This window comes from Parambassis ranga, chromosome 17 (genome assembly GCF_900634625.1).
Source record: "Parambassis ranga chromosome 17, fParRan2.1, whole genome shotgun sequence".
Taxonomy (NCBI): Eukaryota; Metazoa; Chordata; class Actinopteri; family Ambassidae; genus Parambassis; species Parambassis ranga.
This window is the reverse complement of record NC_041037.1, coordinates 7,734,162-7,759,077: the sequence shown is the minus strand read 5'-3', so window position 1 is coordinate 7,759,077 and position 24,916 is coordinate 7,734,162. Positions and strand designations below refer to the sequence as shown.

General features: G+C 43.1%; 1 protein-coding gene across 3 annotated transcripts; it reads right to left on the bottom strand.

The window, feature by feature from the left end:
• Positions 1–523: 523 nt before the first annotated feature.
• camsap2b (calmodulin regulated spectrin-associated protein family, member 2b) lies at positions 524–24,916 on the bottom strand. Of its 3 annotated transcripts, XM_028427113.1 has the most exons (22): positions 24,625–24,916; positions 24,247–24,510; positions 20,228–20,487; positions 15,199–15,378; positions 14,166–14,252; positions 11,034–11,172; positions 9,803–9,942; positions 8,279–8,369; positions 8,093–8,197; positions 7,736–7,805; positions 7,339–7,620; positions 6,476–7,193; positions 6,259–6,405; positions 5,939–6,167; positions 5,668–5,854; positions 4,882–5,587; positions 4,203–4,339; positions 3,890–4,104; positions 3,701–3,800; positions 2,746–2,861; positions 2,496–2,614; positions 524–2,415 (listed from the first exon to the last, which is right to left on the bottom strand). In XM_028427113.1, exons 2-22 carry the CDS (start codon positions 24,383–24,385, stop codon positions 2,119–2,121), a joined length of 4,464 nt encoding a protein of 1,487 aa, XP_028282914.1. In that variant the 5' UTR covers positions 24,386–24,510; positions 24,625–24,916; the 3' UTR covers positions 524–2,118. The 3 variants fall into 3 exon arrangements, with proteins under 3 accessions (XP_028282914.1, XP_028282916.1, XP_028282917.1); XM_028427115.1 differs by having other exon boundaries at positions 5,945–6,167; positions 24,247–24,916; XM_028427116.1 differs by lacking the exons at positions 524–2,415; positions 2,496–2,614; positions 2,746–2,861 and adding an exon at positions 2,875–3,498 and having other exon boundaries at positions 24,247–24,916.

The window sequence follows — 24,916 nt, the reverse complement described above, 5'->3', positions numbered from 1 at the left end:
AATAGGCTTGTGTATTGTGTATCTACAATGTCTAAGTCCACATCTGTCAAATAAGGTCAAGCTGTACCCTAAAGCTGTAAAAGGCAGGTGCAGTCTGTGTTTCTCCAGCTATAGCTTGTCTGGATCTTGTTTGTCTTGCTCCACCTTTCTGGGAGTGATCCTCATACTTTTCCACAACTCTTCCTTACAATACTTACTTCACAGTAGTGACTCTAATTGCTAGTATACAGTAGCAGATGAGCTACAGCCTCTATTTCTGGTCTTTGTCTGCACAATGATGACAGTAATAGCACAAGCTCCTAACGGTACATTTTAATTTGTGTCACTAAAACACATCATCACTGAACCCTGCTATTTATTGTCTCTTTTGATTTGATATATTGTAATTTTACTCTATAGGTGGCAGTGATGATGAATGCTAATATAGTTACATACCAAGCTATTATATTGTGTCAGCTAGCATCACTTTACTGTATATTATATGATATGATATTGATATTGGGGTGAAATGAGACACCATGAGTAATATCGATAGTTGGCATTTTAATAAAGCTCAAAGGAATAAAATAAAAAAAATCCATGAACAGTTGAACACATCTTGTTACGCAAGAAGAACATTAATTCAGAATTGAGGGAAAAAATACTATGGTTTTCTTTGCATACTTACTCCATTTCATACAACAGCACACATAAGCCTCAGTAAGACTTCAAACACCTCGATCCCTCAGCTACACTTTGCACGATACAACACACTTCCTTCAACAACTGCTGCTTTAGTACACACCTCCAACATGTAAATGTTGTTACAAAAAATACTTCTATATGCCAAAATATATCTGTACAGTGTCAACACATATTGAAGGAAAACACATGATTAAAAAAATGTAAAAGTAAAGTAAGTAAGCATGACCATCCTGAAATGGAAACATCCTAGATTAGACTCAACGACAGTGGACAGGGTCTCTGAAGTGCTATCATTGATGAGATCACTTTATTTACAGATGTGGACTACTTTAAGGGGAAAAAAACAGGATTTGACAGTTAACATTGAAGTGAGTGATTGTTAGTTCTAACTGCAACATGGTCAAATGTTGATTATTTATCCATATATTGCACAGACGGATGACACAGTGTGGGATTTTCTCCATGATAGTCTTATCAGTTACACTGCTGTGTGATCACACTTTATGCATCTGCAGCACAAATAAAAGGCCCCAAACCACAGCATACAGATAACATGATAAATTATAAAAGCTACTCAAAAGCTACTACAAGCCGACTTGCTCATTTTAAATGGGACCGCCATTATATACAAACCAATTTAACTTATATAGGTATAGTAATAATATGATTCTCTGAATAAAACTGCTTCTTAAAATATCTTCAAAGCATTATCAAAATGAAATAAATAAGGAGTCTGTTGCAGGTGCTTTCCAGAATTGTCTGATGGTCTTCCATTTGCTCTAATGTCTCATCATGTCACACTTTTGGAAAGTAATTGCACCATAAATTCACCAGCTGAGGTATTTTCCCTCACTCTGCTTGGCACTTCACTATATACACACACACACGCACACAGAGACACACACAGACACATATTTGACCTGTCTATAAGGTTTTTCAGTCACATGTGAAAAAAACATGCTTTTTATAGCAGCAAAAGTCTCTTTTTAAAAAAATGCTGCCACTGATCACACCCTTTAAATGACCACAGAAGGGGGTGGGGGGGGCGTAATCTGATCGCAGATCTGTGTCCAACAGGCGCTGACGAAATGACACGTAACACCCACAAAGCATCCATATGACAGAAAACAAGCATAAGGCCACACATGATCATACAGAGAAATCAAACGGTCTCCGTCAGGGAGGCGTGACATTCAGTGCTTCAGTGGTTCCACTAGGTAAGGCATTGGTTCGCCTTTTATTTTCTTCTTTTTTGGCACATGAGAACATTGACACACATGCTGACAAGTACACACCTTTGTCTCATTTAATAGTCTAGACTCAGCATCTGTGAGGCCCACTCGTGTTCTACATTCCAGTTGTGGGAACGTGTGTCCCTTTAATGATGAACAAGGAAAGAAAATCTACCAATGAAGCAGGTCCAAATTAAGGGCACTACTTAGGGTGCTTTTTGGGTGTCCCCTGCTTCTTGGTCTGCCACAGATGGTTGGCGATGGTGATGGCGTCCACACTGGCAGACATGGTTTTGGCCGGGATCTTGCTGAACTGCTTCCTGTCAGAGTTGTACTTGTACAAAGCCTCAATCATCTTGGTTGTGATGTTCTTCGGGCCGATGCCAGCCAGTTTGGTGATCTCCTCTGTCTCGGGGCAGTAAGTGTAAACAGACCTGAACTGACATCCAGCATCACGGAACAACACCAAGAAGTTATTAGCTTCAGATTTCTCCATCTCCTGCAGCAGAAAAAAAAATCAGTCATTGAATGCACTAGGTCAAATATATTTATACACACATATAAGACACAACAACATACATCAAGTATCTTGTTTTTCTGCCCTTCGTTGACTTTGCCAGCCAGGCAGCAGTGAGCCAGAGCATTCTGGATGATGTGCTTGTTGGACTTGGCACTGGGTTCCTTGTACAGTTTAGGCCCTGTGGGGAAAAAAAGCACAACCATCATGGGACTGTAGAAACTAGCTCTCTGAGTGAGTGGAGACTTTTTCTGTTTCATACTTAAAACTGTCCATCCACATTAAATGTTAATCCCAGGTGTGTGTGTTTACCTGTGTACTCAGTGTTGGAAGGAGTGGAGGAGGTGGTGGAATCATTTTCCCAATCCTTCTCTCCATTCCGACTACCAGCCGAAGGACAAGAAGAAAAACCTTCTGCAGAGTCCGGCCTGGAGACGACCACAACAGACATGACAAGTGACACACACACGCACAAAGAGCCACATAACGGTAGACACATGTACGCCACACAAACCAACGTAACATATACATAGACATGCAGAGAGAGAAAGAAAGAGAGAGGCGTGGTGAAACAAGGTCAGACGCTGTGACACCATTCTCCAACCTCTGCCTGTTGTCTTGCATTACATCGCACAAGGATGAAGCTCTGCAGCGAGGGTCAGAGAAGGCATGTTCAGCCAAGCAAAAGAAAAGTCTCAGTGCTGCCTTTATGGCTAAAGTGAAAAATGAGCTTAAGTACTTATGATGGCAACAGCAAACACACTAGTAAAGCACAGAGCAGCCAGCATAGAGAAGAAAACAACAACAACAGCTTGAGAGTGAAACTGTAAAAGAGAGGAAGAGGACAGAGAGGTGCACAGATCTGGTGAACCTTTAAGCAGAAGCAGAAACTACAATGATAGAGTAACTATTTCACTGTTTGCCTATGCTGAAACAACGTCTGATGAGATGAAGGCTAAAACCACAGAGCCACAGTCTTCTTTTAACAGCGTTACTAACCTTCCCTTTCTTTCTTTGGGAGAGCTTAAATAAAACGGGATATGGGCAGAAGCTAGTTTGTTGCCTCTGAGGGATGCATGCAAAGTAGAGGACAAAAAGAGAGAGGAATAAACGAGAATCCAGCTGTAGACGGCAAACCTCACAGGCTTCAATGATAGTATGAAAAACTTTTTTATCAAACATTTAGGATCTGTAATGTGTTAGTTATCACCATATTGAAAACATAAGATGGGTGACAGTGATGATGATGTTAAAAATCAGGTCTTACCTGTTGTTCTTTCTGTTATCTGAGTGATCTTTATCGTTGTCAGCCAGATTGAGGGAAGCTAAAGAAACACTGGACACTGAGAAGCCTCGAGGACGCACCCCTGCATCATACAAGAACATGGGACAAAACATGGAATCAGCATTTGACTCTCAGTGTGTGAGTTGTGGATGTAGGATGTGTGTCGCTCACCTGTTGCTCTCACAGGAGGAGTAGATGGCTCCATGACGTCCCTGTGGATTGACTTGGGCCGTGGCTTTTTCTTGAGACTTCCGGATCGAGGCTTGATGATGTCGTCCATGTCCTCCATCAGTTTGAGCTGCTTCCTCCTCATATACTCATTCTTGATGTAGTCCCTCCTTGCCTTCTCGTCATCCTTCTTCTGCTGCTCCTCCTCTGCTTTCACCCTACAGGAGGAGCCCAAGATAAGATTTATTGTACTGCTCATACTGTACACTCATGTTTAAACACAATATGCATTAGTGTAAAATCTGGAGAGACGCACCGTGCTGCCTCCCTTTTCTGCTCCTGGTCTTGCTCCTGCTGTAGCTTCCTCTCCTGAGTCTCCTTTTCCCGCCTCAGCCTCTTCTCTAACAGAGCTGCTTTCTTTGCTGCCATATCCTCCTCTCCCTTCACATCATCCTGGAACACAAATACAAACTGTGATTTTATTGCCTCCAGAATAAGCGTTGTTTTGTGCGTAGAACCCCAGCCTCTCTTAAAACTCCAGAGGATGGAATATTATTCATAACGATGATGATATTTGGTATGTGTGGCATTATGTCTGGGTTTGGCTCGAATTCATGAATGTATTGTCTCCAATCAGCTCATGGCTCAGAAAGCCCAACACTGGACATGTTGTTCCAGGCTCACACAGTGTGACATCCTTCCTGTTGCAGCTCCCTGCACACTCTACCAAAAAAATCCAGTCTGTGTTATTACAGGGTATATATTCAACTTGTCCATCTGTTTTACTGCTGTTACTCCAAAATCTGGGAAAGGTTGAACAAGGTGGAAAATAATCATTTATACAGGAGAGTTTATTCCCATTAACACACATGACTGATGACATTCGAAATTGCTTCATTGCATTGTAATAATTGTTGGTAAAGAGCCTCAGGGAACTGCTCTCTGGTTCAAATAATTTAAACTTGTGTAATCTAGGTTCTGTATCTGTGACTCACCTTGAAGAAGAATCCACAGCACATCTTTTGTTCTTCTCCTCCTGTTTCTCCCTCTCCTGCCACTTCCTGACCTTGGCCATTTGGAGCCTTCAGCCGAGACAGAGGCACCTCCACCAGGTCTTTCCTGTCCTGTTGGTCTGCTTTGACCCAACTGCCTGTGGCTCCTTGGATTTCAGACATTGGCTGGCACAACACTTCTGATGTCCTTGATTGTTTGCCGTCTCCCTTCAGCTCAGTCTCTCTCGTCTCCTCCTGACGTTCATCCTCCGTCTCTTTGGCTGCTTCTTTAGCAGGAGGCTGAGGAGTGCCAGCACTCTTCTTCTCCGCTGTCTCTTTGCTGCCAGTGTTCTCTTTATTGTCCTTGGTGTCTTGGTTCTTGCCTTGCCGCGGCCCCTCATCATGGCTTAAATAAGCAAAAGAACTGATTTGGGTTTGGCTGGGGGTGAAACGCCTCAGTCTGGGCAGGCTGTCCACTGAGGTTGGGGTGTTGAGCATTCGACTGAAGGGGGTGACCTTCAGATCATTAGGGCGCGGAGTCCGGGGAGTTCTGGCATGGAAGGAAGCTGGCCTTCGCTTGATTCCAGCAGGGGAACGATTGGCAGCCCGGGGGGACCCAGAAGAAGACAGGATAGGGGATAAGGACCCCACAGAGCCTCGTCCGGACCCCCGTCCTGTTACACTGCTGCTACGCAACTCACGGAGCTGCCTGTGTGCAAAAATACCCACAAAGATGTTCACACAAAGATGGAAAAATACAACAGTTTTTTTCCAAATAAAGTGATGTACCTGTGTGGAGACGGGGCAGGAGGCGGTATGACCCACGCTTGTTGGTGGTGTTGGTCTCTCATGGCCATAATCTTCTCCTGCTGTTGGGACAAACGTTGCATTTCTGTCTGCAGAAAGCCCAGTGATGTGTTCAGCCTCTCGATGGAGCGCGTGTATTCTGCAAGGTCGATTTCTCCTGGAGCTGCCCCTGTTTCACAACAAACACAAACAGGGTGGTCACTACAGCAGTACACCTCCATACACACTGTGACAATGTGTAATGATCACGCACCGCCACCATCTTCGCAGGGGGATTTGGGAGCTGCTCCGTCTGGCTTGCACCTCTCTGCCCGCTCCACGCTGCTCTGGCTGGTTATTTTAGAAGATGTGAGTGGCTCTGGTGAAGGTGTTTCTGCTCCTGAGTTGGGGCTCAGAGGGGCTGTCACTCCTTTCCTTCTCACCACATTTAGAAAAGCTGTTCTGCCCATTCTCTGGCGGTGCCGAGTAAAAGCTGCTTCCACCTGGGAAATGTCATGAGAGGAGTGTGATGTTTACACTTATATTTGAACTATATTTGAACTCAACTATCTTTTTTGCTGTAAGTCTGTTTACCTTCTTCTTTTGGGCTTCAATGGCTCTGCGTTTCTCTTCAAGCTTCATTCTCAGTTGAATCATCTCTGAAGCGATGATGTGTGAGGGGTCTCTGGGTGATGGGGTTACTGGAGAGGGTGATGTGATTGGCTGGGGAGGCGTAGAGATCTAAAAAAATATATGCATATTATTAACTTAAATTCAATGTCACACAAATTGTAATGAATAAGCCACAAACCTGAGAGAGAGTGGGCTTTGTTGGGTGTGTGTATGGTACGTTAAGGTCTGAACTCTCTGGTGTGGTTCCTCCACTGCTCCTTCCCTCTAACTTCCTGAATTTCTGCTCTGCAAAGCTCGTCATCCGCACCATGCCACCTGCAGACCCACCAGTGGAGGAGGTGGGACTCACTGTGTGTGATCTGGGGAGTGTGGGTGCTGAACTCGGGCAGGGGCTGCTTCTCTCCCCTCCATATCCCCCTTCACCCTCTGGGTTAGTGTCACGGACCACTCTGGGTCCTCCTTCCCTGCTCTGCTCCCTCTCCGGCCTGTCAGGCAGAGGACATGACCTGGTCATACCCTCACAGTCTGGGTCTATATCTGAATAGTCTCTCAGAGAGGAGGAGTCCTCATCCAAACTCTGGATGTCCTCAGTCCGCACATGAATGCCCGTGTCTACTTCATCTGTGGATACAGAGTTGGGGTCGTGGTCATTCAGCCGTGCCTTAGCTGCACCCGGGTCATCACCTTGACTGTCGGGTCCTGGTGGGTCTGACGGGTCTGCACCATGGAGAAAGAAACTATTGTCTCCGTCCCCCATGCCCAGGCTGGCGTGGGGCCTTTCTGTGTCATGGATAATCTTCAAAGCCTCCTCTATGCTTGGAGGAGTTGATGGGCTGATGTGGCCTGTGTGGTTGCTATGGTGACTGTTGCTGTCTGGGAGGACTCCATTAGAGTACCTGGAGGGACAAAAAATTCCATGTTACTGATTGATAAGATTTCAAAACAAGGTCTCAAAGCAAATACAAATATTTGCACACATATTATATATTTTATATTACAAAACACTATATTGATTAGACTGCATTATCTACCACATTGTACCTGCTTTGGTTCTTGACTGAGAATGTGTTGTTTCGCCCCAAGGGCTTATGGGAGGTGAAGTCCTCATCCTCCTCTGGTATGTGTCTGTTCTGGCCATTAACATTGACTGGCATGAGGGAGAGGTTGCGTTTCATGCCTCCCCGGGATGCATAGTGAACTTTGAACCCAAGACCGTCACTGCTGGCTGAGCGGGTCATACCACGGAGGAAGGGACCATCACATGGCGGCAAGGTCGGGTCTCCATCCAGAGGAATCTCAAAGGAGATTCCCCGAGTGGAGGAGCTGAGGCAGAGTAAAAGGAAGAGGAAGGAATGTGTTGTTAGTTTAACATGGAAACAACAGACCACTTAAGAAATGTAGATTGATGAGGCAGGGCTGATAGATTTAATATACTGACTGTTTTTCTTTGGGCCATGTCCCAACGCAGCCATCAACATAGGACATGGAGGTAGATCTCTTCATCACACCTGTAGGATAAGTTTCTTATTAATTTTTTCACTTAGATATATTTTCCTAAAAATAAAAAAACACATATTTACAGTGCCTAACAAATGAATAAAAGCATAAAAGCTGCAAATCAGCCACTAGGGGGCCTTCTGGATTCACAACAAAACATCCACTTTTCCATGGCACCTCTTTCCTGATTATGAAACACAGACTACTAAAAAGTACAGTAAAGCATCTGTCTCATTATTTATTTTCAGCCTCACTGAATAGCCAACCATTGGACTGTAAGGACATAATAACTGTTTACCTTCAGCAGGGATGTTCTCCGGGCTGGAAGGTCTGTCTGCATAGCTCTGTTTGACTGGACTGGACACAGGAGCCATATTTTTATAGGATGATACAGGCTCACAGGCTGCAAGAGAAAACATATTCTCAATAGCTTGCTAAGATAAGTGTGAAGGTAACAATTGCATGCTGTTAAGTGGTGCTGTACCGTTTGGGTCGAAGATTCTGGGCTGTACAAAGGAGGGTTTCACCACTTCAAACCACCAGAAAAGCTCAGCCATAAACACCAGGAAGTTACTCTGAAAACACACACACATACACACCTTTGTGGTTAACATTGCAATCATAGTTATTACTAACATTATTGCACTTTCTGCATATCCCCACATGTCTGTGCAAACGTATCACAGTATCATGCAGTGTTTTGACAGATCAGTAAGGTCACGACCAGCCAACTGTTGCTAGGTAACTGACTGAAGTGTGTTTGTGCACGTACTTGAACGTCAGCACAAGTTAAATTGTCCAAGTTGTTTAATGTAAAATAATTTTACACCAGAACCACAATCTGCAGTTTAAACATGTCACATATACACAGATTGATGCTCAAATCAGCAGCAGAGGGAGTGACCAACATCAATGATCAGGTGCACTCATGTAATAGGAGATCTGTGCAGATTATTTCATCTGTAGGAAAGTATTTGGTCAGCACACAGAGCAGTTTAGCTCCTCTCCTCTCCAAAGTTGGTATGTCCACTCATTCATACACTGCTCATTCACTTAAATCCATTTAATGCATTGAATAAAATGACACATGCATTTGTTAGAATTCTGTGGGCAGTCAGTCTGTGCTGAATGGGCACTGTGCCAGGGTCTTTAACTGCTCCTAATGCCCCCCCTTCTCTAATGTTGTGCTATTATACAAGTATACAACTAATGCACTCTCACTATAAACAACATAGTGAATTAAAAAGTTAAAAAAAGGCAGAGCCCAGTGTGAAATCTGTCTCCTGTGTTGTTTTGAAGAATGGAAAGTCCCGGTCAACTTGGACCGTGACTTGAATCTGAATGTTTTGTACCCACGCTCTCTGCATACAATTTACCCACACTGGCTTTCCTGTCTCTGGATGGATAGCATAGAAATACGTCTTTTTATTAATTAGATACAAAAGCATGTGAAAAGTGGAGATATCTGTCTGAGAATAGAGTGAACGGTCATGTTGTTTATCTGTAAAAACCTTTAGTAACGGGAGGGATGTTGTGGAGTGAAGAGAACAAGAGGAGCAGACAGAGACGGGTCAGGATTGTGAATCTCTTCTGAGCAGAATCTGTCCTCTGTCTAAGCGCAGAAAGACGGTTAGGGAGGGGCACTGAGAAAGCTTTAGTACACACAAACATACTGGCTGCTGTCTTATATTTGTTTATAATAATAAACAAATAATTTATAATTTGGTAACAAAGCAACACTCACTGTATACACCCTTAAAACATGCAGTTAAACAGCCAGTAACAGTCCCTGTCAGAGCTAAGGTAACGCTCACATCTATTATTAAACTTTTCCTTGCATGACTCATTTCTCCCTCATCTGTAATTTCCCACTCTGGTCCTCCTGGTACTCCTCAAAAACATCTGTTGTTTCTCCTCACCATTTTATTTTTCCTACAGAATCCACAATATAAAAAACATTTCTTTCTCATGTGTTGATTTGAATACTTGAACAGCGGCTCTCCCCTACCTTTACAGAAGCATGTGCGTAGAGCATGTCCTCCAGGGTGAAGTGGCAGCAGTGGTTCAGGTTGTTCCTGCAAAACTCCTGCACCAGCTGGAGGTTGTACAGACTGTCAGCCAGAGACATGGTCTCCTTGAGGCAGATATCTGCTCAGCCAGGGGAGGGGTCAAACACAAACACACATGAGGGAGGGGTATAATAGCAAAGGCCAGACAGGAAGAGAAGGAAGAGATAAGACTTAGTTTATGTTTAAAAAAAGAAACAGCTAAGAAGAAACGACCCTAATGTTTCCCGCCTGTATTTGAACTATATGCAGTAGCTGGTTTGAATCTTTGAAACTATTCATGGCTCAAACCGTCTTCAACTCCTTCTACATGAATCATCAGGATTTTTATCCCCTGACATTACAGGAAGTATGTGTAGGAAGCCTGACACGAGGGAGCAGAGCAGGGAAGAGGCAACAGAGCATTACAGCAGCTGATCTCTCTGGAGTGATGGCACTCTGTGCTTTTCCCCACATCTTCATTATTTTTAGAGTAAATCAAGCTGCCAGCAAAGAAACCTTAATGAAGAACAGCTCACTTTCACATCTGCTTCACATGTGTGTGAGCTCCTTGTAAACTGCATTCAATCCAGAGAGCCTAAGAGCATCGAGGCAGGAGTTGTTTTTCTTTGAAACTGCAGGCAGCTACTCCTCCTAACGGTCTCTGTCACAAACCGCCCGTGACCAATCACATCCCAGCCCGAGGCATTTTCAGATATGACGGTGCAGGCAGGCAGGCTGAGAGGAAACAAGTCTTTGTTCCCCTTTATTTCATTCTAAATCCTATGTGCCTTGTAGAGTCTTTATCGAGTCACAGTCCTCTATTTATACTAGTAAATACAGAAAGAGTAACAGGGCAGTGGTGCCAAGATGCTTTTTCCCTACACATAATGCCGCCAAATAGTATTTATTTGCAAAACTAAAGCTTCAGACGATGGATAATGATGATAAATACACTCTTTGTTTTAAGCAGCCTATTCAAATGCATTGTGGTAGTTGCAGCATCTGAGAGGGAAGAAGACAGCGTCCTTTGTGCTGTCCAGCTGAGGCTAAAAATCACCGGCTGAACACACTGCCTGTCATTCTTTCCTTTCATAAGTGTATTGTTGAACTGACTTGTGTGTTTACTTTTTGGAATAAATAGAAGAAAAAGGACAGAGAAAAGCAGAGGGCGTGGTCACGGACTGACCCCACCTTCTAGTCTGACGGCCTGTGGGCAGTAGAAGTGCAGCAGGGCAGTGAGGGCACAGCCGTCTGTGTTGTCCTTCAGCAGGTTTTCCACCAGGGGGAGCGACGGAGCACTCCTTTGGGCGTGCTCCCTCCTGTAGCGAGCCTGAAACCATGGCAACGGCACAAAGACATCACCTACATGTGTCATCAGGGTGGGTGTGTACAGTTGGCTCTCGATCACACCAACATCAGCAGACACTTTCATCTTCATGCACTTCTCATCATCACACATAAACACACATAAAAGTGTTAATTTGAGGAATTTCAGTGCATTCAACTGAAGTAATGCAGATTAAACCCATCATGCACATCATCAGACCCTGACATAGACTCTAATTATAATTTGAAAATAATCATAGTCTTAGGATGTAATCAAAAGCAGAGAGGTTAGGTTTAATCCCTTATCAGTCAAACATGGTCCTGCTCCTATGCGTGTGAGGGCTGGGTCGGGTTAGGAGGCCTCTAAACAGACATTAAGGGGGCTCAAGGCCACATGCAACAAAACCAACAAGGCAACTGGGAAGGAAGATTGTGAAGAGTGGGACTGAGGAAAAGAGGCAGGTGGTGGATGAAGAAGAATTCTTCTGAATGAATGGACTTACAGGTACTAATCTCCAGTACCATTTGCTAGGAGACTTGATGGTGAAAAGTTGGACAACAACAGGAGAGAGTGGGAAAGCATTAGGCCAAGAGCAGAGACAGATCCACGGTACTACTGAGACAAACCCTCTATTAATGCTGGAAGTAAAACCAAGTTTTTTTTAATCACTAAAAAGTGATATGCAATCATGGAAATACTTGTAAAACTCAGCCGTCAATATCCTCTATTCTATTCATCAATATACCTAGTACTGCCTTTTATAGCTAAAGGTGGAGTGCTGAATCTGCAACATAGTCATAATTTGTACCAAGCATCAAGACGAGCAGTAGTCTCTACATCTATGTCTGTCCAGATGTCACAGTGAGGCTGAACTTTGATACAAAATGTTGTAATGTTTCATCATTTTATTCTATTAGAGATCTGTGTAAATATTTTTCCAAAATTAACACATCAGACTTTTTGACCTTTGACCGTCCAATTCAAGTCTCTTCTTCACTAAGCCCAAACAGAAATGTGTAAGAAATTTCATCAAAGAATTCATGAGATATGGACTGTGTTTACAATAAATAGGCTAATTTAATAATATGCTAATGGGCTAATAGGCTAATGGGCTAATGTCAATTAGCTTAAAGAGTCTTGAGAAATTACAAAAAAAAAATCATAAGGGAAAAAAACAGCTAAAAAGCACCAGAGTTCTATACTGCTACAGCTCCTGGTTCTAATATAATGATCCAAAATGTGTATTTCATCTTTTACATGAAATTACACATAAAATGATGAGTTTTTAGTCATATGACCAAAGTTACAGACTTTTCACACCGTCCCAGAATAGACAGGACTGTCTTGTGCTCCTGCACTAGTGTGTGTGCTTGTGTGTGTGTGTGAAATTAGCTCCTCTCAGAATGTCTTCATCAGTGAATAGACTTCTGTTGAGGCTGACAAAGCTGAGAAGGAGCTGTGTGATGGAGCATGGAGCAGCTGACTGAGTGTCCAGCTATTCCTCACATTCTTTAAACCACTATCATCGTCCCCTGTTGTAACTTGCTGCCTTTGACCGTCTGTAGTACTGTACATGTGAGGCATGTGTATTATCACCTTACAGAGCAGTAAGGCAGTGATCTCTCTCACTACACTGACACAAAAACAGACAGTGAGCAATAGACAATTCACTGAGAGACTCCCACGGCAGATAAAAGCTCTCTTGATAACTGATTTAGCCACTCATGACATCCTGCGGCTCTTTGAAGAGTGAGTAAAATTTGTTCTGTTTTGGGGAACAGGAAGGCACTCACCATGACCCTGTGCAGTCAGTTTACTACCTGTTGTATATAAACAGTTTAATCTGTGACGGCACGTCCTTTCAGCTGTTTGCTGTGTGGCTTAATGGAAGTCGGCCATCAGTGAATGATTTTAACAGCTATTATATACACTCATGTTCCCCAGTAGGAGTGGGAATCTTGTTGATGTTTCCTGCAGCACCTCATACATTTATGCTTTACCCAACAAACCTTAAATAACCATGAAATGCATATGCCGATCATGGAATATGTGCCTTTATGTTTTGTGCCATAACTGGATCAGCTAAAATGAATCCTGCCACTTCCCATCGTAGAATTCATACATACATAGGGTGAGTCTAATGTTTCGTGATCACATTTGATACTGATTCTGCTGTTCTTTCCACATGTTCATTTTTAAGATTGTTGTTTATGTTAATTATGATGGTAAATATTCCCACTGAGCATATCATCAAACTATAATTAGTACAAAGCAGAGTCTAAGCACGTTATGGCTGTAGGCTAATGACCCAAAACAAAGCTTAGCACGGCAGTCAGCTGAGGCTATGCTTTGAAATCACTGCACAGCAGCTTTGATTGTTGGTTAGTCACACATTTAATCCCCCCCTTTTTTAACAGAATAACTGGAAGTATACCTGAGAATTCCTGTTTGGAATGATAATATTTTTTGGATTTTTAGTCTTTACCCTCTTGTCACTGTACTCAGGAGCCAGGCTGAGGTGGAGCACTGTGCTGTAGCTTCATGGCTAAGTGAGGAGAAAATGACGGCAGCTAACTGCTGTGTGTTTGTTCCAGTACACTGACTCGTTGTGTCACAGAGACCTTACATAACTCCAAGGCCTGCAGGATGACCGAGTCTGTTACTGACTCCCTTTTCTGCTTCAGCTGGCAAACTCCCTCAGAGTTCCTTCTCCATGTGTCCCTCTGTCTTTGCCCTGTCTCTGTCTCCCTCTTTCTCTGTCACACTTTCTCTCCTCTTCTGACCCACAAAGTCCTCCAACAGCAGCAAAGGCAACTCTTGCCAACATTTCCCTGCAGCTGGCCTGAGACTGGGCTCATCTGTTTCTCAGATTTACACAACTCTGCATCCTGAACCTGATGTCTCTCATGTGAAGACATACATTCTCATGAGTAAAAGTTTAAAAGCCATTAATAGAAATTTTTAGAGTTTGTGTTCCTGCATGTGTGCGTTCTTACTTTATGTGTTGTGGTGTTTGACTCCTGCAAGGAAGCCTCTCTCAGCTTCTGCTCTTCAACAAGGATGTCCCTTAGGTGTTCATTCACCTTGAGAGAAAGACAGAAAGAATGAGTGAGGAAGCAAAATGGACAGAGAGAAAGACAGAGGGTCAGATTTCACACAAGCATTTGCTGTACACTGAGGTTGAATAGTGTGTCTGTGCAGGACGGAGAGAAGCCTGAACCTGAGAATATAAGAGGCTGCACACATCAAAGAAATCTTTTCACCAACACTTGTACCCATTAACATCTGATAAAAATATTACTGTAACACAATACACAGCACTCAGCTAACGTCTCACTCGAGCACATTGTAAAAAAAGAACTTCAAAGATGAATCTGTGACAGTATTTTCTTAGAAAGGCCCTCTGTTTTAATGATTACTGCCTTCTCTGTCTTCAAAGAGTTTTTACAAACACTGATGTAACATTTTAGCTGGAGGATGCACATCAGCCATGGCATGATGATTTCCTGGGCTGCACCACGGAGCACGTGAACATATTGTACATTTTTTTCATACCATACTGAGGCTTGTTTCAATATTTCCAGCTAAATAAAATGAGTCTGTACATCTTCTTAAACATTTCCTCCTGAGCAGGAAAAGCAACGTGAAGTGGCTAAAATGATCAGTAAAATAAAATGAATTAAAGAAAGAATTAACTGCAGCCCTCTTAAGCTTAAAGCCTACTTGAGGTCTGACTTTACTCTCCCAATCCGGCTTCTGCAGACCAGAGGAATCTGGGCTGAATCTCTTGGTAATCTCTCTGACTTTATTACATGAGTCTGGTGCCAGTTTTTCACCCAGATCTCTTGGAAACATATTAGATTTTGAACTTGCAGCAGCACTCCTTATGAACCTCTCTCACATGTTAAATCCAGAGTAAACAAAGTCCAGTGTGTCAAATAAAAAGCCGCCTTTGTAAAAAAGGATGTGTAGTGTTGTTGTTCTCTGTGAGCAGACAGCGCGCCTCTTTGTGTGTACTCGTGCGTGTACCTTGTTGATCCAGGTGGTGATTGCATCCTCAGTGTCATAAGGCAGCTCCTGGATGTTTCCATCGCTGTGTGACGGTTCAGCTGAGGAGTACCTGTTGATGCAGGACATCACCCTCTCCACGCTGACCATCTCCACGGTGTACGCCATCATTAGGGTGTCTATGAGCGCCAGATGAGAACTCTGCACAGACAGACAGAAGAGGGATAAATAGCACCAAAGGTCTAGGATCAGAGTACCAATCATCGAAAGCCACTTAACAAAAACTAGTTCTCATAGCTAGTCCATGGCAGCAATAATATCAAATGCACTCCACCATCTTGATGAAGAGGAGGTAGTTGGTGAGCTAGTGTTGTTCTCCTCACTTTCACGCACTATGAAAACCTGTCCAGGCTACCATTGAGATGTCAGATGCTATAAAGATGATTTTTTTACTCTGATCTCTCTCCATCTGGGTTTGTGACATTTTAAGACCACTTTACACTGTTAAACATCTAGTTTTCTAGTACACACTTTGCCCACTATTAACTCTATTTTACAGAAGTGGTTTTTGCCAGTCATCAACACCTACACAAAGCTTGACATTCTCCTGGCCTTTTTAATCCCATTCCAGCCCGGTCAGACTAACAGACCTCCTCTTCCTTTTCCTGTTCCACTGCAGTCCTGCTCAAAAACATTTATGCTGTGTGTGTTTTTATTGCTTACGTGTGCCTGGTGCTTACCTAAGCAGCTCTCTATGTGTCCAACCTATAACTGAACAAACATCTAAAGTCTGTGACTCCATGATCTGGGTGACGCACACTGAGAAAAACAAGCAGTGAGACCTGCCTGAAGTGTTCAGCACAGACCTCTATTCATAACCACACAGCCTCATGTTAACAGCCTCGGTCCAACAAGTAAACTGCTGGTGTCAACTTCGAGCTGTCGCCGGTGCTCAATGTCATCACCACATGTTGCACTGAGAGTGATGGAGTGAAATGACCGCTGGACACAAGCACCTCATGGAAATAAGTGTCGAGATGCTTTAATACTGAAGTGACACCAATGGCTCTTGGTGTCACTTCATCTAAAATCAGATTAAAAGAAAAAAAAGCCTCTACAGACATTCTTATGAGTGTAATTTATAAATCAGGAAAGCTGTAATTTGGCAGAAGGGTAAACTTATTAGGTTTGTGACACTGTGACCACAGAAAGATTGATACAAATTTCAAATCACTTCACTGTGCGCTTTGTGTGCTTATATTACAATCTATGCAACATATACGCATCTACGTGACCGACTGATCATCATCCAGTTATTTTAGTTTTTGGTGTGATAGAAATCTATTTCACCTAATAAACACAGAAACTATAAACACTATAATATGATGTTGTACTGAACACTGCACTTGTAGCATATTACAGCAGTAAACAGGACTGTTTGATTTGGCACTTGAGTCTGATATTGAACTGTCTATAGAACAGTCTGCATGCACTGTTTTCAAATCATGTAACCTCAGGATATTGCCAGATATTTCACATTGCATGCATTCTCCTCCTGTTAGACATCTGTCTGACAGCTGGACTGACACAGAGAGAGAGAGAGAGAGAGAGAGAGATGCAAGCAGCCTAGACTGAAGCTGGAGATTTAGAAAACATGATTTTTACAGAGGCCCAACTGAGCTTTTCCTGTGATTGAAGCTTTTCTGAAGTCATTTGCATAAAACTCCTAAATCTTCAATGCAGTTAAGAAGCTTGTGTAGATGTGTGTGTGTGTGTGTCTGTGCAGAGCTGTGGGTGGAGAAGCCACGTGAATTTAAATGGTTGTGACAAGTCTCAATATTTAATTTCTTCCTAATCATGATTTCTGTAAATTTAAACATGTTTAAATGTGTGCATCATGTATGTCTGCACAGTGGAATAAAACTTTTATTTCACAAAGATGTTTGGTGGGTTTTCAAAGCAGTAAAGCATCAGTGGGAGGAGAATCAAAGAGAATTTTTAAATAGGAACTTTTATTGCAATAGCAGTAGCCCCTCTTTAAAGTTATGTGAGCCCCATTAACAGTCACCCAACAGTCGTATTGAGCTTCATAAGAGTGGCACAGCATAGAAACCTGTGTCCTCAAACTCTTCATGCTAAGCTAACAAAGCACATTCCTGCAAGAATATTTGATGGGGCAAATTTTCTTCTGATTATCCAGAGTTCACACTCATGAATCTGATAGTTAAACTGGACTCAACTGTGTTTCAAAGCAGTCTATTCGAGTTAAAATGTACACACTGTAAGAGATGGTGAAGAGAAAGAACTTTCTGGAGACAGCTCACATATCCACAGCAGAAAAAGACGCTGCTGTTGACAGCATTCATTTAAAAGCCATGTGCTGTCTATTATGCCTTCACAAAGGCCATTTGGTGTGTGTGTGTGTGTGTGTACAGAAGTGAGTCTTAACCACTCATTGGTGACAGACATGCCTTATAAGGCTGTAGAAATGGCAGAGACTGGTCATAAAGAGCTGTAAAGAGCTGCAGTATGCACTCCATCCAACGGGAGAAGGAGTATCCATTCTTACCACCGTTGTATTGTTGCGTGTGTGTGTGTGTGCACCCATGATCAAAGGCATTTATAGGAAATCAGAATACAGCTGAGCAAACAGATAATCAAAGTGGCCCCATTCTCCACAAATGTCACAAGTATCTGTTCGGTGCAGGCACACAATACAAAAGAATGAAGATCTGACCAGCACAAGAGATTTTATTTCACAACTTGACACCTACATGTCTGGCTCTGTTGACATAGTAGTGTGTGCACTGTGCAGAGTGCTGTGCGTTATTCAGAAGAGAGCTTTTAGATGAAGGCACACGCCCCTCTGCAGACAAATTCAATTACTGCTCCGACTCTCTTTCCCTCTCATCTGTCACACGTTCAGAGGACAGAGCAAAGCACGTGCTGCAAAAAAAAGTCTAACTACAGGTAGAGAAGGACATGCAGGTCGTGTGTGCGCCGCAGCATGTCTGACCGCTATGTGACTATGTGTGCTTGAAGACGGGGTTACAAAAAAAGAAGGGAGGGGGCTCTCATTTGTGCACCAGACGTGCCTTGACTCGTTAGGAGACCCCACCCTCCACAGTGCTGCAATAGTGCACATGGCGTCTTGTGCCTTCCTCCCTCCTTTCCTCCTCTCCTCCGTCATGTCCTTTCTTCCCCCCGCTCTCCCCTTCTTTCCAGATGGTCGTATTAACAGCAGGCCTTTTCCACTGAATTCTCTGCCAAAAAGGCAATACCTCGTCTCCTGTCCTTCCCGCCTTTCCACATCTCTTCCCCATCTTTTCCATTTGTCTGCTCCACATTCACTCTTTCCTCTCTTCTCCTGCTCTACTTTCCTGCTTCCCTCTGAATTGTAGCCAAATGGCAGCCCCTAAACTCTGTCTCCCCTCCCATTCCCTCTCCATCCATTCGCCCTCTGACAGACTGCCACGCTCCTCCTCCTCCCCTGACATGAGTTATTCTTCTGTAGCAGAGCATTTGAAAAACCATGAAGTCATCATTTTTTTTCTGTGCAGATATACCGTAACCCAAAATGAAAACCCTCAACTTTAGCACGGCTGTAATTACCCTCCACACAGCTCCTCTTTGCAGAGCTGATCTAATGAATTCACAAGGTCACAGAGTGACAAAAACGACAGACACCTAAACTAACAGCCTTCCTGTCAGTTACACTAATGAAAGTCAACGTGTTAAAGTGTTCATTTTTCTGTTTAATGCGGTCACTACATCACCTGAACACAAAGAAACAGATTAGAATACCACACACACACACACACTTCTACCCGTCCCTCGATCAATCAGTGATGCAATTAAACACAAAGATAAAAACGTCACTAGCTAACAACTCTAACTGAATTATTCTCCGGAGCTGTGGGAGAGCAGGAGAAGAGGGCTAATGCAATAATCCCAGAGAGGATGTGGGGGCAAAGGCTGGCATGATGAAATATGCTTGATAGAATAAACTATCATTTAATCCATGAAGAAAGTGTTGGAACGGTGAAGGGAGACGTCGTGGGCTAAAAAAGATGAAGGAAAAGAAACAAGACAGAAAGACAGAGGGGAGGGGGTGGTGGTGGTGGTAAGGCTGGAGGAAAGAGTGCACTGCAATGCAGACACCTTTTGGCGTCAGCAGAAGTGCCCGGTCTCCAGCCATGCATGCACTAGCAGTGTGTCTGCTCACCCTCCTTTCATAACTGGAAACACTACACACTCACATCCACTAAAAGGTGGATGTTCAAAAGCTACAACAAAAAATTATTACTCAGTTTTTGTGCTTTGGACTTTTGGTTGGACAAACAAAGAACATGTCATATAGGCTATAACACACATTTTTGTCTGATATTCTGACAGACTAACACTAAAAATAATACGCAGATTAAGCCTTAATCTGTCTTCCATCCAAAATATCTACACACTACTGTATCTACAGCATCTCCAGGTGGTGTCAGCTATAAGACCCTGTGCTGTCTAATGACACAGAGGACTGAACAGTGAGTAATGGGTTGCTATAGGAAACCCATCATTAGCGGTTGTTTTTCTCTCTCAACAGGACAGATCTTGGAGGTCTAACAGTACGACTCATGTAGAAGAAGCACACACAAACATGCTATCATATAACACATGTGGGTTAGCACCACAGTAACTTCCAGTGACAAATTAATGCTGAAAACTATTAGTGCAACTGCCTAATCAATGAATGCTGTTTGCCAACAACCTGGACCATTGATTGAGGTCATTTATCAAGCACAAGTACAGTTCATTGTCTGGTTCCTTGTTCTTAGATGTGAGGATGTTTTGCTTTCTGTTTTATATGTTTATATGTCTGATGACAATCTTGTGTTACATTTTTCCCCAAAAAATATTCTATTTTAAGCCCCAACTTTTCACACATCACATCGCCATGGTTACTACCATGCATGTGTTTACAGTAAGTACAATTAAATCGATGCTGCAGTTGAAATTGTGATGTTTTAACTTTAGTGAATATAGTCCCATCTCCACTCACCATGTGTATGGGGGTGCCGGTCAGGTCTCTCTCAGTCACCAGTCTGTCCTGGTCGGTGACATACAGGCCTTTCTGAGCCAACGCCTGAATAACAGCGTTGTGTCCCAGTAAAGGTTTGACGGCATCGCTGCGGAGGATCAGGCTTCCCGCCCGGCAGTAGAGTTCAGCGGACTGAAGCAGGCAGGCGACCGGAGGCTTCAGGTGCTCCTGGTTGTACTGGTCCTTGTAGAAAGGCTCAACCAGTTCCTCTGGTACTGCATCTGAGGGGAGAAGACACAGAGGAGACGGGGTTTACCCAAAATGCCTCTGCTCAAACAGAGGAAGACCTGACAAATAACACAAAATTCTGGTCTATAGTTTACTGACTTGTTGCTATGGTTCCCTGCATTAAAGCTCATAGCTTCATCTTCATGGATACAAACAGGTTAAAGCTTGTTCTGTTATGCGTCACACACACTAGAAAAACTTCACTAAACAAAAAAAAGAAACATGACAGACCATGAGGGACCATGAGACACAGTTATATCACAAGCACTGCTTATCATACAGCTGATCTACACAGGCTATGTTGCGAGCACAAAGACATGGTGTGTGTGTGTGTCAGGTATGCTGTTGCTAATGTGTGTCGGTAGTAGTGTATGTTACAAAGCATTAAGGTGCCTTCTAATCCTGTTACCTCACCCAGTAAATCTGATTTAAAGAGAAAATAGCCCAACAGAAACACTCTCAGTGTTGGAGAGGAATGAATACATGTAATGGACTACTACTGAAAAGTACCTTTGGTTTAGTGGGTGATGATACTGCTCCATAGGACGCCAACTACATTTGCTTCAATTAGCAAAGTATTAATATAAACAGATCTACAAACTGCTGATATCAAGCTGGCTTTTACAGTTTGTACAGCATTTCATCCATACTGCCACATGCAGTCTACAGCCTATTACTCACACACATTGCAATGCTGTTTATTCTTCCTTCATCATACCATGCTGTTAACCACATGTTGTGACTCCAAGCTAAACTGGACATTAATTTATCATTGAATGACGCAGCCTACATTCTGCACTGGATACACATGGGTACCACTTCCACACAAGACTTTTGTATAAGAATGTGCCTGCTGCTGACACACTTTTTATAAGGCTGTTTGCTCCTCTGTGAGTGTGTATTCCTGGTGTGTGGGGTCATTTCCTCTCTGCCTGCCTCAGTGTATCACAGCGAGGGGGAACAAAGGACACAAAAGGAATTTATCTTAAAGGTACAGCTTTTCTCTTATACAGTAAGAGCAATCAGAAGCTCAAGAAACATAAAAACATGGAAAATAAAATATGTAAAGCACAGTGAAAAAAACCCCCAAAAAACTTTAAGCTTGTGATCAAACCTCAGTGGTTTTCCAGTGAGTGTGGTTAGCGCAGCCTTCCAGTGCCCCCACAGTGTGTGATGAAAAGAGATATTTAAAGCAACAGGCAGATGTTTAGCTGCTTCATAAGAAGCACTCGTGCATCTAGTCACAACTTTAAAATCAATCTAACTTGTATCAGGAGCTTTCATTTCACATTAAGTCTGACTTATCAGATATAAAGCAGCTTTATGTGAAATCAGAACATTTTAAACCTTATTAAAGTCTTTTTTACACATACAGCAGCACATAGTTCATGGAAATCTGCCTTGTCAAGTAAAAAATGCTCTCCTTTGTGTTGGCCATCAAAGAGGAAATAGACAGGAAGTAGCTGCTACAGGAAGTTCAGGCACGAGAAGACTGCTCCCCTGGAGACCCCCGGGAGCACAGCTCAGCATACACAACCTAATGGTCAGCACTATCTCTGTTTACCTCTCTTTAATGACACACAATGCCAACAAAAAATACTTAGTTAGAATTTTAACTAGTTAAAGTTGTGTAGCAGGGATATTTTTCAGTGGTAATCTTGAGACCAAATGACTTAATATACCTACTGTTGCAGGTTTTGTGTGTTTTTCTGGTATGTGAAAGATGCAACGGAAACAAGCTGTAAACACAACAATAAGAACTTGTTAACAAGCAGTTTCCATTTATAGATCTAACAGACGTGGAGCATTCACGATTTACTAACGCTCAGTGCACCAAACCAGCACCAAGACCAGCTTTGGCAGCGCAGTATGGACCAAAGACATCTAAAGCAACCAAAAAGCAGGATATGTGGAATGAAACACGAAACAAAATTTAGTATATTGGTAAATCCAACGGCTGCATCAAGGCCAGCTTGTCGCAAAAGTTTTCCTTTTTTGCTGTGATTATTTTCCACTGTGTTCAACAGCTACTTTTTACTGTCTACAGTGTTGAGCTTTAACAGCATTTCTTTCCACTAAAAACAGCTGATAGCTGCAGCTAAAAACAACACTGGTTCTACTCAGAGCGCTGAAACAGTAGTTTTCTGCTCTCAGTTCAGATGAAGTGTTGTTTTAAATAGTTTAGCAACTTCTTGCAGTCTATTTAGTGACTTTTGGTTGCATCACAGACCGTGTGTTTGTAAGATATAACCATGCCAAGCCAGAGTCAGGCCAGTGTCTGAGCTCCAGCTTGTGATCAGACTCGTGTGAAGTCATCTTTGAATGGTTGTCATCATCATTTGAGTATCACATATCATGTTTAGGCTCTAGATGTGATTATCATTGATTGGTCTTTGGACTAAACCACTTAACTTACAGCTACATGGGGCCCTAGAGAACACAAACATACATTATGCTAACAATAGTTAGCATCAAGGTGGTGCTGTCAAACTCTGTAGTGACCTTAATGGGTCCTTTTTTTCCCCATCAGTGTGTTTAACACAATCCCAGCCTGTCTGGACATAGGGTCTTCCTCTATTTCTGTTGTTGGATGCAAAGCGCAGTCTAAATATATAGTTCACTCACTGCTCAGACTACTGTTGCATCCATCTCTCTGATGTTTCAGAACAAACTCTGAGCTCCTGGGAAAGTTCAGCATCACCATTGCTCATTCCACCTATCTAGGCCAAATAAGACTCCGAGGACTAGTTATGAATTGGGCCACAGTTCTCGGTGGTGCTAGAAGCTGAAACTGTGTCACCAGAGGGAAAAAACAAGGCAGCAGCAGTATGCTAACAGCCACGGGTCTTATAGAACTAAGCCCGGCTCTTGCTTACGTTGTGCTATACACACACTTATTTACTCAGTGTGTGAGATGCTGACGTCTTGCTTCTGATCTTATTCTAGGTCTGTCTTTTAGAGATTGACCATTGAGGCAAACTTTCATGAGCAGCTGTGGTAAACCTCGGGGCTGTGTGAGGGACAGACTGCCAGAGAACTCCAGAGGACAGGAGACAGGCCTGATGTAGAGTAAAACACATGCGTCCATATGAAAACATTACTGTTATTACTGTCAGGAAAAACATAACAACAGGCCGCCTGCAAGCTGTCACAGCTTCAGCACTGCGACTCCTCAGCGATACAAAGCAAAATACTGTAGAAATCCCCTGCAAGTTCTATAAACTTATCTTTGGTGTTAATGTAACTACTTCGAATTCTAACCTGGTTAGAGTTCTAATAAGTAAGTGTTTGTGTAGATCAGGCAGTAATGGCTGACAGTACAGGACTGTATAGCGTTACATAATGTTTTGGCCTGGCATCCTCTGGAGGAATAAGCAGCAGTGGTAGGCAAAAGGTTAAATCAATAACCCTGTGACACTGTAGTGAAACAGTGGGATTGACCTCTGACCTCCAGTCTGTTGTTTATAATATAAACACTGAAAATAAATGCATGTAGTTGTGAAACACAAACTCGAGATGTGAAGTAAGACTAAAACATTACTGATTCTTTTAATAATAAAAGAGGGGAATAATTGAGTGTTTCTGTCACAGTGAGTGTCTGATTACAGGATGTTTACAAAACAATCACACAACCACAACAGCCATCATTAAACACCAGCAGGCCACAATATTACACATGTTAGATAATTAACACAACACTGTTTTTCCACGCTTCTACACCCAAGTGAAGACGCGCAGGAGGCGCCACCTACCCGAGCCGAACGCCTTGGCCACCAGCCACGTCAGGCTGCATGATATCTTGGCCCTGGTGAAGTCGTAGTGATCGAAGCTTTTGATGGCAGGGACGATGAAGGTCCGTCTCATCCCTCTGTCATCTGCCGCATCTCCCATCGTTTCCTCTGTGCGTAAAAGCCGCTAACTGTGCTGCAGGAGGATCAGTCAGCCGGAGGAGTTCCTCCTGACTGCGGATGACATCCCGTCCAGAGGAATTCGATGCAGCAAAATTTCCCCTTCTCCTGAAAAAATGGAGAAAAAAAAACTTTGAGCGTGGCCTGATGTTGGAGAGCACGACGCGGTGGGTAAGCAAAGGCGCCCCACGGTCACATGAGGACCATCTTCAGTTTTATGACCTTCTGTTTCTGTAAAAGCCTTAAAGCCTGGCAGCACGGCGCAGTTTAGTGGCAGGATTTCTGAAGATTTCCTCCATTCTCTGGCATTATTATCCTCAGGTTGCCCGACAGAAACGGAGCGGCGGTGCGGCAGAAGGAGGAGCTCTACAGTCCAACACCCGAGGACAGTTTCACAGATACACCCGCCAGTCTGTCTGTGTCCATGTTATTATTCTTTTCCTCTTGTCTTACAGTTTCCCTCTCTCCCTATGTCCCTGCCGTGTCTCCTCTGCGCTTTTCCTGCCGCACTGAT

Excerpts from the sequence above, each read along its gene's own strand:
- camsap2b (XM_028427113.1), bottom strand. The coding sequence starts at position 24,385 with ATGGGAGATGCGGCAGATGACAGAGGGATGAGACGGACCTTCATCGTC. Across the intron at positions 7,621-7,735 it reads ACATGGCCCAAAGAAAAACA|CTCCTCCACTCGGGGAATCT; the intron begins GTCAGTATATTA and ends ACTCTGCCTCAG. Across the intron at positions 2,862-3,700 it reads GATAACAGAAAGAACAACAG|GCCGGACTCTGCAGAAGGTT; the intron begins GTAAGACCTGAT and ends GGTCGTCTCCAG.